The 18,630-nt window shown below is 38.8% G+C and overlaps 1 protein-coding gene across 1 annotated transcript in view; it reads right to left on the minus strand.

Moving 5' to 3' along the window:
- Positions 1 to 8,009: 8,009 nt before the first annotated feature.
- The window catches only part of LOC134351436 (serine/threonine-protein kinase OSR1-like), a 147,983-nt gene continuing 137,362 nt past the window's right edge, over positions 8,010 to 18,630 (minus strand). Inside the window, exons 15-18 of the mRNA XM_063057559.1 lie at positions 17,010 to 17,062; positions 15,205 to 15,273; positions 14,294 to 14,358; positions 8,010 to 14,178 (exon numbers count right to left, since the gene is read on the minus strand). Coding sequence (XP_062913629.1) covers positions 14,104 to 14,178; positions 14,294 to 14,358; positions 15,205 to 15,273; positions 17,010 to 17,062 — 262 coding nt within the window. The 3' untranslated portion in view covers positions 8,010 to 14,103. The remainder of the gene's footprint in view (positions 14,179 to 14,293; positions 14,359 to 15,204; positions 15,274 to 17,009; positions 17,063 to 18,630) is intronic.

Below are 18,630 nucleotides of genomic sequence, written 5' to 3' on the forward strand. Positions count from 1 at the left end.
TATGAGTGGTTTGGCTTCCTCTCAATTTTCAAAAGTGTGTTGTAGAGTCATATGCTCTTCGGTCCATCTAGTCTGTGCTGAACCATTAATATGCCTAGTCCTATTGATCTGTACCTAGACCATAGCCCTCCATATCTATCCCATCCATATACCCATCCAAATTTCTCTTAAAAGTTGAAATCAACACTGCATCTACTATTTACACTGGCAGCTTGTTCCACACTCTCACCATCCACTAAAAGAAGTTCCCCTAAAACCTTTCACCCTTAACCCATGACTTCTAGTTGTAGTCTCACCCAACCTCAGTGGAAAAAGCTTGCTCACATTTACCCTATCTATACTCCTTATGATTTTGTATACATCTATGAAATCTCCCCTCAATTTTCTACATTCTATGAAATAAAGTCCTAAGCTAATCAATCTTTCCTGGTAACTCAGGTCCTCAAATCCTGGCAAATTCCTTGGAAATTTTCACTACACTCTTTCAATCTTGTTACATCTTTCCTGTACGTGGGTAACCAAAGCTGCACAGAATACTCAGAATTAGGCCTCACTAATGCCTTATCCAACCACAACATAACATCCCAACTCCTGTACTCAGTACTTTGATTTATGAAGGCCAATTGCCAAAAGCTTTCTTTACAACCTTATCTAACTGTGACACCACTTTTAAAGAATTATGGATCTGTATTCCCAGATCTCTTTGTTTTACCACACTCCTCAGTGCCCTGCCACTCTCTGTGAAAGACCTATCCTAGTTGGTCCTCCCAAAGAGCAACACCTCTCACTGGTCTGCATTCAATTCTAATTGCCATTTTCAACCCATTTTTCCAGCTGGTCCAATCCCACAGGGAGCTTTGAGAGTCTTCCTTGCTGTCCACTACACTCCCAGTCTTGGTGCCACCCACAAATTTGCTGGTTCAGTTTACCACATTATCATCCCTATCAAACAACAACAGACCCGGCACCAATCCCTGCGACGCATCACTAGTCACAGGCCTCCAGTCAGAGAGGCAACCACCTACTACGACTTTATGACTTCTCCTGCAAAGCCAATGTCCAATCCAATTTATTACCTCATCACAAATGCCGAGTGACTGAACCTCCTCGACTAACCTCCCATTTGGGATTTTGTCAAATGCCTTACTGAAGTCCACGTATACAATATCCACTACCTTGCCTTCATCCACTTTCCTGGTAACGTCCTCAAAAAACTATACAAGATTGGTTAGACCTGACCTACCACACACGAAGACATGCTGACTTACATAATCAGCCTATAGTTTCCCGGTACATTTTTAGAGCCTTTCTTGACCAGTGGAACAGCATTGGCTATCCTCCAAACCTCTGGCACTTCACCTGTTCCTGAGGATGATTTAAATATCTCAGCTAGGGTCTCAGTGATTTCTGCACTGCCTCCCATAGGGTCTGAGGGAACAACTTGTCAGGCCCTGGGGATTTATCCACCCTAATTTGCCTCAGGACTGCAAACACCTCCTCCTCCATAAACTGTACAGGGTCAGTGAGGTTGATGCTGCTTTGCTTCACTTCTATAGACTCTGTGTCCATCTCCTGAGTAAATACAGATGCAAAGAATATATTTACAATCTCCCCCATCTCTTTTGGCTGCACATATGGATTACTATTCGAATCTTCCAGTGGATCAATTATGTCCCTTGCTATCAGTTTGCTCTTAATATATCAGTAGATGGCCTTAGGATTCTCCTTTACCTTGTCTGCTAGAGCAACCTCACATCTTCTTTTAGCCCTCCTGATTTCCTTCATAACTGTTTGCTTGCATTTCATATACCAAGTACCTCATTTGTTCTTGTCTGCCTATACCTGCTATTCACCTCCTCCTTCTTCTTAACCACAGCCTCAAAAACCAAGGTTCTCTAAAGCTGTTATCCTTGCCTTTCATTCTGACAGGAACATACAAACTCTGTACTCTTAAAATTTCACTTTCGAAGGTCTACCACCTACCAAATACACCTTTGCCAGCAAACAACCTGTCCCAATCCACACTTGCCAGATCCTTTCTGATACCATGAAATTTGGCCTTTCTCCAATTTAGAATCTTAAACTGAGGGTCAGACCTATCCTTTTCCATAAATACCTTGAAACTAATAGCATTATGATTACTAGATTTAATGTTCACCTACACAAACCTCTGTCACCTGTCCTATCTCATACCCTAATAGGATATCAATGATCTAATTGCAACTTCTATGTACTGTTTAAGGAAACTTTCCTGAACAATTTCCCATCCAGCCCTTACAGTATGGAAGTATCAGTCAGTATATGGAAAGGTAAAATTACCTACTATCACAACCTTATGTTTTTTTTGCAACAGATTTGCTCTACAAATTTGCTCTTCTAAATCCTGTGGACTGTTGGGTGGTTGAAATATAATCCCATTAACATGGTTGTACCTTTTTTATTCCTCAGTTCTACCCATAAATCCTCAGTAGGTGAGCTCTCCAGACTATCCTGACCGACCACTGCTGTGACATTTTCCCTCACTAGTAATGCCACCCCTCCTTGAACCCCTCCCACTCTATCATGTCTAAAACAACGGAACCCCAGAACATTGAGCTGCCAGTCCTGCCCCTCCTGCAGCCAAGTCTCACTAATGGCTGCAATGTCATAATTCCAGGTGCTGTTCCATGCTCTGAACTCATGTGCCTTTCCTACAATACTCCTTGCATTGAAATATACGCAGTGCAGAGCATCAGCCCCACCATGCTCACCCTTTTGTTTTCTGACTTTGTATGTAGGCTTAGCAATATCTGTCTCCACAAGCCCACCACTATCTGTTCTGGCACTGGTTCCCACCCCCTGCAACTCCTCCCCATGCAGCACTAGCAAACCTATTAGACCCCTTCTAGTTCAGGTCCACCTTCCCTGGAAAAAAGTAGAATGATCCAAAACTCTGAAGCCCGCCCTCCTGTGCCATCTCCTTAGGCACTTGTATGATCTTCCTATTTTTGACCTCACTAGCACGTGGCATAGGTAGCAATCCTGAGATTATAACCCTGGAGGTCCTGACCTTTAAGTTAGCACCTAACTCCATGAACTCACTTTGCAGGACCTTGTCTCCCCTCCTACCCATGTCATTGATACCGACATGGACCACAACCTCTGGTTGCTCACTCTCCCAATTAAGAAAGCTGTGGACTTGATCCAAGCTATCCCTGACCCTGGGCACTTGGGAGGCATCTTGTTCTCATCCACAGAACATTCTTTCTGTTGCTCTAACCAAGGAATCCCCTATCACTACAGCTCAATTCTTCCCCCTGCTTCCCTTTTGAGCCATGTGGTAAGTCAGACTCAGTGCCAGAGACCTGACCACTTGGCTTTCCTCTGCTAAGTCATCTCCACCCCTCCCCCAACAGCTTCAAAGTGGTATACCTGTTGTTGAAGGGATCGGTCGCAGGGGTACTCTGCACTGGTTGCCTATCCCCTTTCCCTAAGTCACCCAGTTATGCGTGTTGCACTTGGGTGTGACTACTTCCCTGTCTGTCCTGTCAATCAACCACTCAGCCTTCCGAATGACTGGGAGTTCATCCAGTTCCAACTCCAACTCATTAATATGGTCTGTTTGAAGCTGTAGCTGGATGCATTTTTTGCATGTGTAGTCCTCACACTGGAGGTCTCCCTGCCTTCCCACATCTCACAAGAGGAGCGTTGCATTATCTTGTCTGGCATCCCCACTGCTCTAAATGAAAGGAAGAAAGGAAGAAAAAGTAACAAAAAAAAATCTGCCTACAGCTTGCGTCTCTGCTCGCCAAAGCCTCAACTCCCAACTCTAACACTTGCCCACTCACACAATGACCAGTCCGTGTAAACCTGACTTTTTATTAGACTCTGCCAAGTACCTAATTATGTGCAATCCGATAGCTCCTCAGGAACTGCGGTTCATAAGAATGTGTGAATGCCCCTATTCACTTCTTTTAAACACTATGTAATCCGATGTCTCCTTTAGTTACAGTGCTGTGAAAAATGTGCCGACCGTCCATTTGGGTAGGTTAATTGGTGGTTTATGAGAATGTGAGGACAGATTACAAGAATAATTAGTGGTAGAAGAATGAAATTGTTGCCAGTTAGCAGAGACTTGGAGAGGCCAAATGGCACCTTCCTACAACACTGCAATGGAATTTTCTCAGGTCAGCACAAAAATATTTCAAGTTCTGATTTAGTGATTTTTGGAGTTTATAATGAAGATTGTATTAGTTGTGCTGTATTTCAGTGTCAGTGTATATCAATAGCTTTGTCATTACAGTTGGAAATACGGTCTGTTTTCCTTGAGATATTGGAATTGGTCTTTTATTTTTTAAAAAATCACCATTCTCATATTCACTTGTGTCTTCATCTAATATATACCTTGCCCTTTGTATTTTCCATTCTTAGTTTACTCACCCACAATAGCTAGCTTGCTCCCCCTCTCATTCTTAATAAATGTGCTTCTTTTGAATGAGAATTAATTCCATTTTAAAGTTTTCTGGTTTTTGTCTTTGTTACCCCCACCATTACTTTCCCTTTTGAAATGCCTTTTCCAAATCCACAATCAGCAGTTGAGAGTCAGCAAATTTTAAGTTCCTGGGACCTGCACACAAATGTAATTTTCAGGAAAGCGCTCTAGCATCTCCAGGGACTTATGAGGTTTGGCTTGTCATTGAATACTCCACAGACTTCTACAGATGTACTGTTAAAAGTACCTTGATTGGTTACATCATAGTAAGTACAGCAAATTAAATGTGTCAGTAGTTGCAGAGTGGTGGACTCTGAAAGTACATCCTGGGCATACAACTCCCCACCACTAGTATCGTGAGGCTCTGCTTCAAGGCAGCAACATCTTTCATCAAAAAACTTCACCATCCAGGCTATGCCATCTTCTCACAGCTATAATTGGGCAGAAGGTACAGAAACCTCGAGTCCCACAACACCAGGTTTCAGAACAGCTACTTTCCTTCAACCATTCAGTTATTGAAACAGCCAGCAAAAACTCAGTCACGACAGTTTAGAAAAAACATGAAACTCTGATCACATTAAAATGGGCCATTTCTGTTCTAATTGTGTTCTTTCAGGTAAAATGGTCATGCACTTTGGTAGTAGAAATAAATGTGTGGACTATTTTCTAAACAGGGAGAAAATCCAGGAATCTGAGATGCAGAGGGACTTGGGAGTCCTTGTGCAGAACATACTGAAGGTTAACTTGCAGGTTGAGTCGGTGGTGAAGGCGGCAAATGCCATGTTGGCACTCATTTCAAGAAGTCTGGAATACAAAAGCAAGGATATGATGCTGAGGCTTTATAAGACTTTGGTGAGGTCTCACCTTGAGTATTGAGTTTTGGGCCCCTCATCTTAGAAAAGATGTGCTGGCATTGGGGAGGGTCCAGAGGAGGTGCACAAGGCCAATTCCAGGAATGAAATGGTGATATGAGTCTGTACTCGCTGGAATTCAGAAGGATGAGGAGGGATCTCATTGAGGCCACATGTTGAAAGGCCTAGACAGTAGATATGGAAATGATATTTCCCATGCTGGAAGCCTCAGAAAAGAGCGCACATCCTCAGGACAGCAGGGTGCCCTTTCAAAACAGAGATGTGGAAAAATTTCTTTAGCCAAAGGGTGGTGAATTTGTGGCCACACGCAGCTGTGGAAGCCAAGTCATTGAGTGTATTTAAGGCAGAGATTGATAGGTTCTTGATTGGACATGGCATCAAAGGTTATGGGGAAAAGGCCAGGAACTGGGGTTGAGGAGGAGATTAAAAATAAAGGATCAGCCATGATTGAATGCTGGAGCAGACTCAATGGGCCAGATGGCCTAATTCTGCTCCTATGTCTTATGGTCTAAAAATTGTGAAATAATTTGTTTTTGTGAATGAAGCTCATGCGTTTTGTGCCTCTGATGCTGGTGGAAGTTCTTCATTGCACCTGTGCATAATATACTTATGCACATGACAATAGATTCAACTTTACTTTGTTAATTTTGTCATCTTCAATCTTTACTTTGTCTGCAACTTCACTTGTTTTCTTGCCATTTGTGTTAACCTTCTGTTCCTTTTGCTGATTACTTTCCTGATTATAATAACTGCCCCCTCCTGATGTTAATCAATTAGACTTTAAAACCCTAGCCTCCCCTTTCACTGACATTTTATAACAGAATATTACAGCATAGGAGCAGACCCTTCAATCCACAATGGTCTGTCAAAATAAATTAATCATCAAATGGCCAACTCATCTAATCCTTTCTGCATATACAATGTCCAGATCCTTCCATTTTCCTGACAAGAGTGTGATCCTAGGACATCAGATGCAGCCCATTCCAATAGCAGTTTCTCAGTATCGCATGAATAAATGCTCACTGTATTGACTTCCCTAACCTGTGCCCAAAAAACAAGTTGGCAAAACTCTTGATCTCTGTATTTCTTTGACAGGCCTTCTTTTCTAGTTATTCAGATGTGAAAATAGGATGTAAATCTCCATCCTTTTCATTCTAGAACCTCACCCTACACCACTTAAACCAAATATCCCTCAGAAATAAAAAAAATCTGACCTGAAATATTAAATAGTTCCACCCCACCAAACAAAATCATTTCAACTACTCACAATTGTTTATTGTTATATGTAATTGCAATAATGTCCATCAGTTGATTGAAATTGGTGTTCAGGAGGCTTCGCATTATCAAACTGGTATAGTTAAGGCGGCCAGGTTTCCTTGGATACTAAGAGTACTAGCCCTAAAAGAAAATTATAGATTTTGAGTTTAAAAACTGAACTAAGATTGACAAGAGACGTCTCACAGAAGTTTCCATCAGATGATAACCTTCTTACAAAGAAAGATCTAAGAAATAACGAATGGAAATAGATTCAAAATGCATCTTCAGAAAGGATTTAAAGAAAATTCAGAACGAGTCATCAGAGTACAATAAATTTCTATAAATGTATAATGGAAAACATTGACAGGTTATGTCACAGCCTGGTATGGAAACACCAAAGCACAGATATCCAAGAGGCCGGAGAATGGTGGCCTCAGCCAGTTTCTTCAGATACAACTCTTCTCACAAATCAGAACATCTGTAAGAGGTGATGTCTCAGGAAGGCAACATTTATCTTAAGACCCTCACGATTCCAGCCATGATCAATCAGAAAGGAGGTATGGGAGCCTCAAGACCCTCACCTCAAGGCTTATCAACAGCTTCTTCCCCACTATCATCAAGTTCTTGAATCATGCCAAACAACCCTAATATTACCTCCAATTTCTTCTCTCTTTCAAACTTAGTTTTGTTAGTTTGCACATGCACATGTATAATTTATGTTAACTGAAGTTTGTTGACATTGTCATCCTCTCGCATTGTGCTGCTAACACTTATGAAAATAAACTTCATCATTAACCCAAAAGAAAACATTCATTTTTGTTTACCCAAGAGTGGGATTAGTGAACCTTTTGGAATGATTTCAATTCACACGGCAAAAGTGCCTGTGAAACCATATTTTAAAAGCTTAGACATAGATGGGTAACGTCAAAAAATTAAGAACATCATGAAAAAGGATTTAGTGCTTTCCTGGCATATATGAAAATTAAACCCTTCTTGGGCTTCGAGCCATACCCCAACATCATCCCTGGAGAAGATGGCAGTTTGTCATTGAAAAGTTGGTTATAATTGATACCTGCACCCAGCTGGAAACCAGAGAAGAGTTTATTCGTAAGAGTATCATGGTTTAAGACTAATGCAATTTTCTTGATGATTTCTTCCTTTGTATCTTTTGCTACATTCAAGAGTGTACTACAGGAGAAAATAATTGTACTTTCTTGGAAGGAAGGAGAGGCATGTCCAGTAGTAGACACAGAAATCCAAGATATTGTTTGCTCTTGACTATTTCAGATATTGCTTCTTACTCTGATCAAATAGATACCCAAAGTGGAAAATGATTTTGAACATACTAAAGAGCTTGATTAAAAAAAACTCAAGATCATACAAAGACTATTTTTATTTTGCTCCAGAAATAAATTTCTAGCAATAGTCAAATTCTAGACTTAATTCAAGAATGTCATACAAAAATTACAGCAGTGTGGCACTTAGCATAACACTTTTAGCCAGCGATCAGATTAGGGTTCAATTCCCACTACTGTGTTTGAGGGGTTTGTATGTTCTTCCCATTACCTCTGGGTGCTCCGGTTTCCCAATACATTGCAAAAAATGTTTGCATAAAGGTTAGTAAGTTGCAGCACGCTATCCTGGCGCTGGATACATGATGACACTTGTAAACCACCCTCAGCACATCCTCGGACCGTTTGTCACATGTACATCAAAACATAGTGAAATATGTCAAAGTTAATCTTTTCTATTTCTCCATTTCTGGAAGTAGGTGTTGACAAGCTTATATCTTTATCAAGCCTTGTGCTATGTTCGGCTCTGCATGGGTAATAAATAACATGTTGATGCCAGAACGTATGACGACACTTGTGGGCTGCTGCTAACATATCCTCAGACTATGTTGGTTATAAATGCAAATAACACATTTCACTGCATGTTTTGATATACACTTAGTGGCTACTTTATTAAGTACCTCCTTTACCTAATAAAATGGCCATCGATCTTTGTCTGCTGCTGCTGTAGCCCATTCATTTCAAGGTTCAATATGCTGTGCTTAAAGATGCTCTTCCATTGTTTAAAAAAAGGCTCGAAACATAAACCAGGAAATTATAGGCTAGTGAGTCTGACATCAATTGTGGGAAAGTTATTGTAAGATATTCTAAGGGATCGGATATATAAGTAAATTTGGATAGACATGATTAAGGATAGTCAGAATGGACATGTGTGTGTCTAACCAATCAGAGTTTTTTGAGGAAGTTACCAAGAAAGTGGATGAAGGAAGGCAGTGGATGTTGTCTACATCGACATTAGCAAGGCAGTTGACAAAGTCCAACATGGGCAGCTGGTCAAAAAGGTTCAGTCGCTTGGCATTCAAGAGGAGGTAACAAACTGGATTCAACATTGGCTTCGCGGGAGAAGCCAGAAAGTGGTAGCAGAGGGTTTTTTCTCTAACTGGAGGCCTGTGACTAGTGGTATGCCACAGGGATCGGTGCTGGGTGTTGTGTCTGTTGTTGTTTATCATCTGTATCAATGATCTGAATGATAATGTGGTGAAATGGATCAGCAAATTTGCAGATGACACTGAGATGACAATGTAATGAACAGCAAAGGCGGCTATCACGGCTTACAAATGAAATTTAAAGCAGACAAGTATGAGATATTGCACTTTGGTAGGACCAACCAGGATAAGTCTTACACAGTGAATGGTAGGGCACACTAGTGCAGTACTGTGGAAATATCTACACCACTCTCTTTTATGGATGAATATTAAACCAAGGTCTCATTTTACTCTCTTAGGTGAAAGCAAAAGATCTCATGGCAAAAATCAGAGTGGGGTGCAAATCTGGTATTCACTATAACACTAAAGATAATTGCATTTATATTTATGTAAGCTTGCTGCATATAAACTGGCTACTGTATTTACTAATAATAACTAACTACAAGTCAAAAGTACTCCAATGGGCTACACAAAAACTTGAGACATAGACGTGAGGTGTTGCAAGACAGTACACTGGTAAGGGCACAGTCCTTAAGTGTTGCTGAGCAGAGAGATTTTGGGATCCAAGGTCATAGTTCTTTGAAAGTGTCTACAGTGGTTGATAAGGTGATTCAGAAGCTTTTTGGAATGCTTGTTTTTATTGGTCAAGGTATTGAGTTCAAAAGTCAGCAGTTATATTGCAACTTTATAAAATCGGTTAGGACACACCTGGATTATTACATACAGTTTTTGTTGTCTCACTTTAAGGATGTTGAGGCTTTGGAGAGGGTGCAGAAAAGGTTTAGCAGGATGCTGCCTGGTTTCGAGGGCATGTGCTATCAGGAAAGGCTGGATAAACTTGGGTTGTCTTCTCTGGAGTGTCAGAAGTGGGAGGGGGGGGGTCCGTGTGGAATCCAATGGATGTTTACAAGATAATGAGAGGCATAAATAGAGTGAATAGCAGTATCTGTTTCCCAGGGTTGAAATGTGTAATACCAAAGGGCATGCATTGAAGGTGAGAGGGGGTAGGTCCAGAGGGATATTGGGTACAAGTTTGTGTTTTTTTTAAAAACGCAGTTGTGGATGCCTAGAATATGCTGCCTGGTATGGTGGTAGAGGCAAATAAATTAGAGGCTTTTAAGAGATGTTTGGATAGGCACATAGATGTAAGGAAGATGGAGGGATATGGACATGGTGCAGGTAGGAGGGATTAATGTTTGGGCATTTTTGATTTGCTTTTTTTTTTTAAGATGGTTCAGTACAACACTGTGGGCCGAATGACATTCTACACAACATTAATGACTTGGATATGTTGCACATTTAATTCAGATGCAGAACTACAATGGAGTCTGAGTTGCAGTGAACATGAAAAAAAATGAAGACAATTTAAGTGTGCAACTTGCACCTAAATGTATAATTCATAATTTGACACAATATACTCAAAGGTGCAGGGCAAAATATTTTTTTTTTTAAATGTTATAGAGAGACACATTGGTGTGCTTTGTCATGACTTGCAAATAAACACAAGTACAGTAAACAATTTCTCTTCCGAGGATGGAATTAGAAATGAAGGGAGGTCTGAGGAGACTGGCCAGTCTGGTTCCAGCTGGCTGGAAGGCAACAGTAACTCAACGAAATATACTTTACAACAGTGGTGTGCAGAAGAGCATCACTGAATATACAACACATCAAACTTTGAAGTGGATGGGTTACAAGCAGAAGACTATGAAATATACTCATCAACCACTTTATCAGGTATAGGGGATACCTAATTTTGACTGCATTGAGTAAAAGAACTTGCATTTATTGTGAACCACAAAGCTCTGGCATATCCAAAATCACTTTTGAGGTATACCTGATTATTGTAATGTAGCTGCCAATTTGTAGGAAGCAATCCTTCACAACCAGCAAGGAGGTCATGACCAGATAACTTGCTTTGACAATACAAGTCGGGGGATATTTGCTAGCTAAGATGCCACTAGTCTCATTTGATGATTCTTCAAAGAAATGATATTCATGATATTTATTAAATTGGGTCAAGAGAAAATGGGTCTTAAATTCAAATGTGGCTTCATCAACCAAGCTACATTTTATGAACGTTGGAAAGAAGTGCCATTCTTCATCTTGTGCTGTATTCTGTTGTGTCAAATTTTAACAAATAAATGATAGCTAAGATATCATGCAAAATAAATATCATTGTGATTGGAATGCAGGACCCAAATCCATTAAATTGTTTTTAAACACGTTTTCTTGTACACAATTATTTTGTTACCAGGTATTAGATAGTTGAAGTCTCAACTTTAAGCACACAAAAGATATTTTGCTGTTTATTGATTAAAAGGAGTTAGCAAAACCATGCAAAAAAATCCAAAACAATCATGTTGAAGAAAAGTGATCACAATATTTTACACCTTGTGTTACAATCAGTATACACCGATTTGTGAGTTAGCCTTAGCAACAGCAGTCCTCAGTCCCAATTAATAGGCAAATATTAATAAAATAACCAATGCTAGGTCTATACAAACTTAGAAAAAAGCTGTTAGAAATCATGTAGCTGGGTCACATGAAAGATCCTATAATTCCCATGTGATGGAAGACAAATCAAAAGCTTTCCTGTCAAAGCCAAAATATTCATATCCGTAAAATATTCAAAAACCAGTAGGTCCAAGAATGAAGGACTCAGTGATTTTAAAATAATTCTAAAAACAATTTTTTCTTATTTACAGTTCAAATAATTCAATCAAATTCAATAATGTCAAAATGTACGTGTCTCTTTCAAAAAGCTCTTTCCACTATTTAGCCAAATGCTTTTAAACAATATTTTAAAAGCACCAGTCAAACAAACTATGCAATTATGTGGCTCCAGTTACTCCTCCACAAATCTTTCCTTAAATGAGGATTTTTAATTTGGTTACACAAGGTTGACTGACTTGTGCTAACTGGAGGGCAGCTGTATCATACCCAATGGATAATGCCTTTATTCTCTCGTTCTAGTTTTTCAGTTAGGAAAGAAAGATGACTTTTTAGTAACAATTCAAATGGATGAAGAAAATAAATGATTGTCTGGAATGCTGCTTAATTTAAATTTCAAGACTTGGATAGAGGCACATATCAGATCAGTAAATCAGGATCGGGAAGGAATTCTTCAGTGTGACCAACAATTAGAAAATACTGCCAGACATAGTAGTTAATAACTTAGAGTTAGTTGAGGCAATATGATGCAGCAAAAAAAAAAAGTAGGGGAAACTGTAGGATCTTTTTAGATGGATAAAATAAGTTAAAGGCTTCCCTCAGCCTTACCAAACTTTTTCAATACAAACATTTTTGCCTAATGGTAGCATTGGTCTGAAAACTGATACACACATTGGAGAAATCAGGATAGAAACTTCTTAGGATTTGTAAAAATCTGCTGAGGTAGGGTGGGGGACAAACACAACTGTGGCACACAAACAGCTGCAGTCTTAACCACCACCATCTATGGCTGTTCAAAACCAGGCAGCCAATTTCCATCAACACCTTGATCAGGGTAACACATCCATCCCACTTGAACCCTTATTACCACTGGTTGTTGCTGCATGTAATCTGTATTGAATTTCCTATGTAACTAGTACTGCAAAGACAATTAGTTGCACGCAGTACTCTGTTGTCACTACAAGTGAAGGATGGCATGACGAACTCTCAAATTATGCCAAAAAAAACAGCAGTTCATCTTAATGCTGTTCAGACACCATCTGCAAAGTTTTATGCAGCTAACAAGCATCAGGAGTACATATTGCATACATCTCAGTGATGGCTATAATGGACCAGATTTGGAGAAACAAATTAGGTTCATACCAAAGTATTAGTGCAAATTTTAAGTGTAAAGGCTTACGTGTGATCTTTACAGCATGATAGTACCTATATATTGTGTAAGCCCCAATCACATTAATACGGAATGCAGCACATAGTGTATTACTTTCATTATGTGACCCCAACTGAGTAACAAGTTCAACAAATCACTCAAAACTACCATAGTTTGAACCCAATCATGCTTTCAACTTTCAAGAGAATCTGATACAATTTCAATATTCACAGGTAAAACTTAAATCCTTTGAGCTAAAAGATCAGACAATTTGAAGGAAAATGCTCAAAACCAAATTCTCCCATTGCACCAGGAATGCGTTAATAAAGAAAAAAAGCTGACTGGAGAGTTTTAAATTTACACTATTATAAAGGCGGGATGCAGATTGCGCAATAACAATTTATATTAGATAAATGGAAAAAAGAATTAATCTTCATTAACATTTATATTTAAATTCTGTCTTACTTTTACCACACAAACAAAAAGAAAATCTACTTTCAAATCACATCAAAGGCAGTTAATGACGTGCCTGGCAGCCTGAGTGCATAATAAATGCAAACTCAAAAATACTTGCTGCCCATCAATTTGGGCTGCAGCCCTTTGGAAAGAAAATCTCAGATGAACTGTATTCTTAATTGCAATCTATACTTGTTTTCATCTTTGTTATGTTTTATTTTTAAGAGAAAGGCTAATCAACAAGGACTAGTTACTGAAACCACACAATTTCTCAATCTGATGCACTAGATCTCTTCAAGAACTGTGGGGAAGTCCCCTCTCTGCTTACTGATCAGTAAAGCACTGTCAAAAATAAGGCAATTTTGAAAAGAAACCAGGGTAGTGGGGTTATTTGAGATGGGAAAACATAGAAGAGGAAAAACAGTAGATGAGAACTGGCAATTTTAGCTTGCCCTCATCAGGCACCCAGCTTCAGATGGGGGAAATCTGCAAGCTGAAATCTTGTAGAAAGCTCTCGATGGCATCTATTTCGTTCTTGTGTAGTGAAAGCAAATACTCAGTTCACTTCTATTTGTACATTCCTCATTACAGGGGAGAGGCAGGGCAAATGTTGCGAGTCCTACAGGCAAAGATCATCACTCTTTGGCAGTACAAGTTTCCTCCGGCCAACACCAGTGAGATACCTATTCACAGATGGGGTCAGCAAGTTTATATTCTGTTGTAGTGTGGTTTAACTAATGGTAAGTTGTGCAAATCCTATGAGCTTAACATCATCAGGAATATCAGATTCTTCAACTCCAGAAGCCTGCAGGGAAAATAAAAAAATGTTTTAGCATAATAATAATATTTTATGTCTGCATAAATTTAATTGAACAGGAAAAAATATATGCCTCATTTTCAGTACAGAAGTCCATACTCACCAATTTGAAAGTGACAGATCTATTTGTAGCTGGCTCATCCACTATCTTCTGTAGGTTTGCAGCAACTAATTTTAGAAAAGAAATACACATTAAATATCTGTGCATTTTATTTTCGCTTTTTAAATCCAAATCAGAAAATTTAAACTCTTACTGTATACCCAATTTGAATCAATTCTTGTTTTTATTTACTGAGGACATAAACGCATTGCACTTGTGGAAAATATCAAGCAGCATCAAAAATAATTAAACTGTCTCAAAAAAAAACCTTTTTTCCTTTGAGTAACTGCCAACAATGTCTCAAGTACAAATTAAATGGCTAAGCTTCTTTGAAGAGAAACATTGGTTGAAAGAAATAGCTTTTATCCATTGCTGATCTCCATTACAAAGAATAGGAATACTATTACTTCCAAGGTGCTCTTCCGACTTTGTGACATTTTCAGCACCATTGTTAAAATTCTGGAATTCCTTATTCAACACCGCCCCGGAATCATTACTAGCACAAAGACAGAAGCCATTTAAAGAAAACCCATCACCACCACCTTGTCAGGGAAACTAATGATGAGCATGTCAATGAACTCAGTGTGGCAGGAGAATTGCTTCATCTTACTCATGTTACTGAGCATACCACTACTCAGAAGAATCTATATATACACATTCAAGAGATTAGAAAATTATTTTGAAGTTCAATTTTGGAATATGGCCTTTGCTGTCAAAGCCAGCACTTATTACACGTCCTTTAAGTGGTGGGCTTTCACCATAATCCAAGTTAAAAAAAAACACAAATACAATTTTTAAAAGACAGGGTGGCACAGGACATGCTCTTGACACTACTCAGTATAGTATCTGAGATATTCAAGTGTAGTAAGATGTCAAATTCCAAAATCACACAGCATAATCCAAGCAATAGTTACCTATTACTACATCTCTTCCATCAACCAGACCCGCAGAGACAAGTTCTTGGGAAACACCATCTGCTGTATCTGTCAAAATAAATATATGCACTCATATTAAACATTAATTGCAAACCAAACAATATTTAACTTATCCAACAAAACTGCAAAATTCTTCTTCAATCTGAGCTACTTTGTATTTTCTTTAAATGAAAGTAACATACGATCTCTTTCAAAGGCCCTACTCAAAGCAGATGATGGACTAGTTACAAACACCCCAAATTTAATTCAAAAATGGGTCAAACAACTTGCACAAGGTGGCAATCAGAAGCTACATCAAAGGAGGCAAGAACTCATTAATATTTCTTGCTCCTATCTAACAATGTTTGCCAGGAAATGCTGGTCAGGCAAGGACAGAAATACACAAAGCTTTGCTGTCCTGAGCAGTCAACTAACCCGCTGTTTAAATAAATAATGAACGATCAGTTGGTGTAACACTGGAGAATATTTCATGAATGATTTTGAGAAAACATAGACCTGGATTTGTTTGAGGGGGTGAAGAGCAGATGAAAGTGTTCTAACTAGGATTCATAAGGCCAGTGATGTTGTGGGGATGGAAATGGACTCTGACGGTGGTGTCTGAAAAGAGGATGCTGTCCAAGTTGCATGCCATCTTGGACAATGTCTCCCATCTACTACATAATGGACTGGTTGGGCACAGGAGTACATTCAGGCAGAGACTCATTCCGCCGAGATGCAGCACAGAGTGTCAAAGGAAGTCATTCCTGCCTATGGTCATCAAACTTTACAACTCCTCCCTTGGAGGGTCAGACACCCTGAGCCAATAGGCTGGTCCTGGACTCATTTCCTGGCATAATTTACATATTACTATTTAAGTATTTATGGTTTTATTACTATTTAATAATTTATGGTGCAACTGTAACGAAAACCAATTTCCCCTGGATCAATAAAGTATGACTATTCTTAAAAATGGTATTAAAACTAAGCATTACCTCATCCACAAAATTGGATTGAGTGGAAATTAAAGACAAAGTAATGATTCATCCTTTTCCCAAACACAGGATTCTGAAGGTAGATCCTTTACAACCAAAAGTATAAATTGTTCAAAAGGTCAGCGTGTACTGGCTTGCTTCAGCTACTAGTTAAGTCCATTAATTCAACCATAAACTGGGTTAACTTTTTACAGAGAAAAACTGAAAGGATTTGGAAGCTGATTAAACATATTTTGCAAAGTCGTAATAAACCTGAGTGATTCTTCAGTTAACTTTTCTTCACACAAGAATACCAAATCTCTTCAACATTAAGAATCATGCACAGGTCAAACACACCAGTGTAACTTCAATAGTTACACACAATTCAGTTTCCACTTGTAACCACGGAGGTGTTGAACAAAAACAGATTCTGCCAAGGTACTTTAACCTGCAAATTTAATGCTCAGCTGTACAATGGCATTTATGGAGGTTCAGTGGCAGACGAACAGTGCATTAACTTTAATAATCCAAGATGATTAGAAAATGAAAATAAAATAGTGCATACCGATTATTCATTTTTAGATTAGCACTTCAGGGACAACACAAACTTGTGCACTATTTAACACAAACTTATAGCTACAAACAGCTCACATGGTATAGGATCTGAAAAAAAAACTTAAGAGCAATGTACTTGTTTATGTCTGGATTGAAGACTCCATAGTGAGTTTTACTCTATATTTGACTGCTGTAGCAGATCCACAAAAAACTTGAGAGGCAGCTGGTTCCATGCTCCAGCTAGAACAGGAAAAATAAAAACGTAAAAGAACATCTTACCTCTACCTGGAGTAAATTCAAATCTTATGTCATTCAGCTCCTTCTTTAAGTTCCTGTAGGTGGAAGGGAGAGTGGGGGCAGTGGTAAACAAAAGCACCTTTCAGCTATGGTTCAAATGCTGAGTTGTGGTTTGGTTGATATATATTAGATGGAAGGTGTACGTAATTTAACGCTGGATTCAGAAAAGACTACTTGTTCTCTCTAGAGTATAGTTAATTCATTTTGCATGTAAAGTATGTAATATCACTCATTTCACAGAATGGAGACTTAGTATTTAATATGTGTCATGTAAAACTGATGACAGATCTGAGCTCCACCCTTTACGCCTGGAGGCACTTGCAGTGCTTTTTAAAATTCTAATTTTAAATTTGTGATATCACAGTCACAGGCCCTTCTGGTCCAACGAGCCTGCACTGCCCAATTATACCCATGTGACCAATTAACCTCCTAACCTGTATGTTTTTTGTAATGTGGGAGGAATCTGGGACACCTGGAGGAACGTACAGACAATGGCAATATTGAACATGGGTCGCTGACATTGCAACTATGTAACAACAACTGCCATGTCGCCACATCACCCCAAGGGTTATGAAGAATTTTTCCACCCAGCAAAGACATCAAAATGATTTAATTCTCCATATTCCAACAAAGCAGAATGCACACTTATCAATATGGGGCAGACAGCATGTCTCAATGGTTTCTTTGCATTAAATATCAGGAATCTTCGCAGTGTGTTGCAGTAATGCATAGTTTTCCAAATGTTTACTAATCACTCACATTCCCATGTTCCATCAACTATCCAAGTATAGTTTTACAATAATGTATAGATTATAAGTGAAGTGTGGTTGTCTTAAAACAGTTGTGGTTGTGCTAAAAAAAAAACTAACGTAGTATCACTTTCAACATCTAGACTAGTACTAAGAGAATTACTAATTTTCTTTAATAAAAATGTCTCAGTTGTGATTTTAAAGATGGAATCAAGAAAAAAAAAATTACCTAGAGTTAGAGACATTTAGATGACAGAGACTGCTTTATCTAAATGGTTAGACCCAAAGAATAAAGAGAAAAATGCAATGAAATTCATGCAAGTAGCCATCGATCAGTTTGTATCAGGATGTACAGGACAACATGCAAAAGGAGTTGACAGCATATTCACCATGATCAAATGATATCAATGCTCAGTTATCATTCGATTGGAGCTTTTAAAAACCTACTTTAACACTCTTTTTACCACTTCTTGGCTTTAAACAAAACTTCCCAAAGTATTTTAATTAATTTAGATAAGATTATTAAAAACTACTTCAAAAAAATCAACACTTGTCCAGATAACGGTCTATTTATTTTGGAATTGGGGATGAAGGTTCTTTCTCAATTTGGTCAGAAACACAGGGTCAAAAGGGATGCTGCAGTCTGGAAGCAAGTTAGCAGAGTTGAGATGTACACATACTTAAAGAGAGTAATAGACAACATACTGGACAGAGGAGCTCCGGAATAGTTAATTATCAAATGGACTGAGGTAAGGATGGGCAATGGGAACTACAGAGTTGGAAATCTTGATGATGGTGAAGACATGCATTCAGCTCATCACAATTGATATTGAAAAAGGAATCTTCAGAAAATA

Source organism: Mobula hypostoma, chromosome 1 (assembly GCF_963921235.1).
Source record: "Mobula hypostoma chromosome 1, sMobHyp1.1, whole genome shotgun sequence".
In the NCBI taxonomy this organism is placed as follows: domain Eukaryota; kingdom Metazoa; phylum Chordata; class Chondrichthyes; order Myliobatiformes; family Myliobatidae; genus Mobula; species Mobula hypostoma.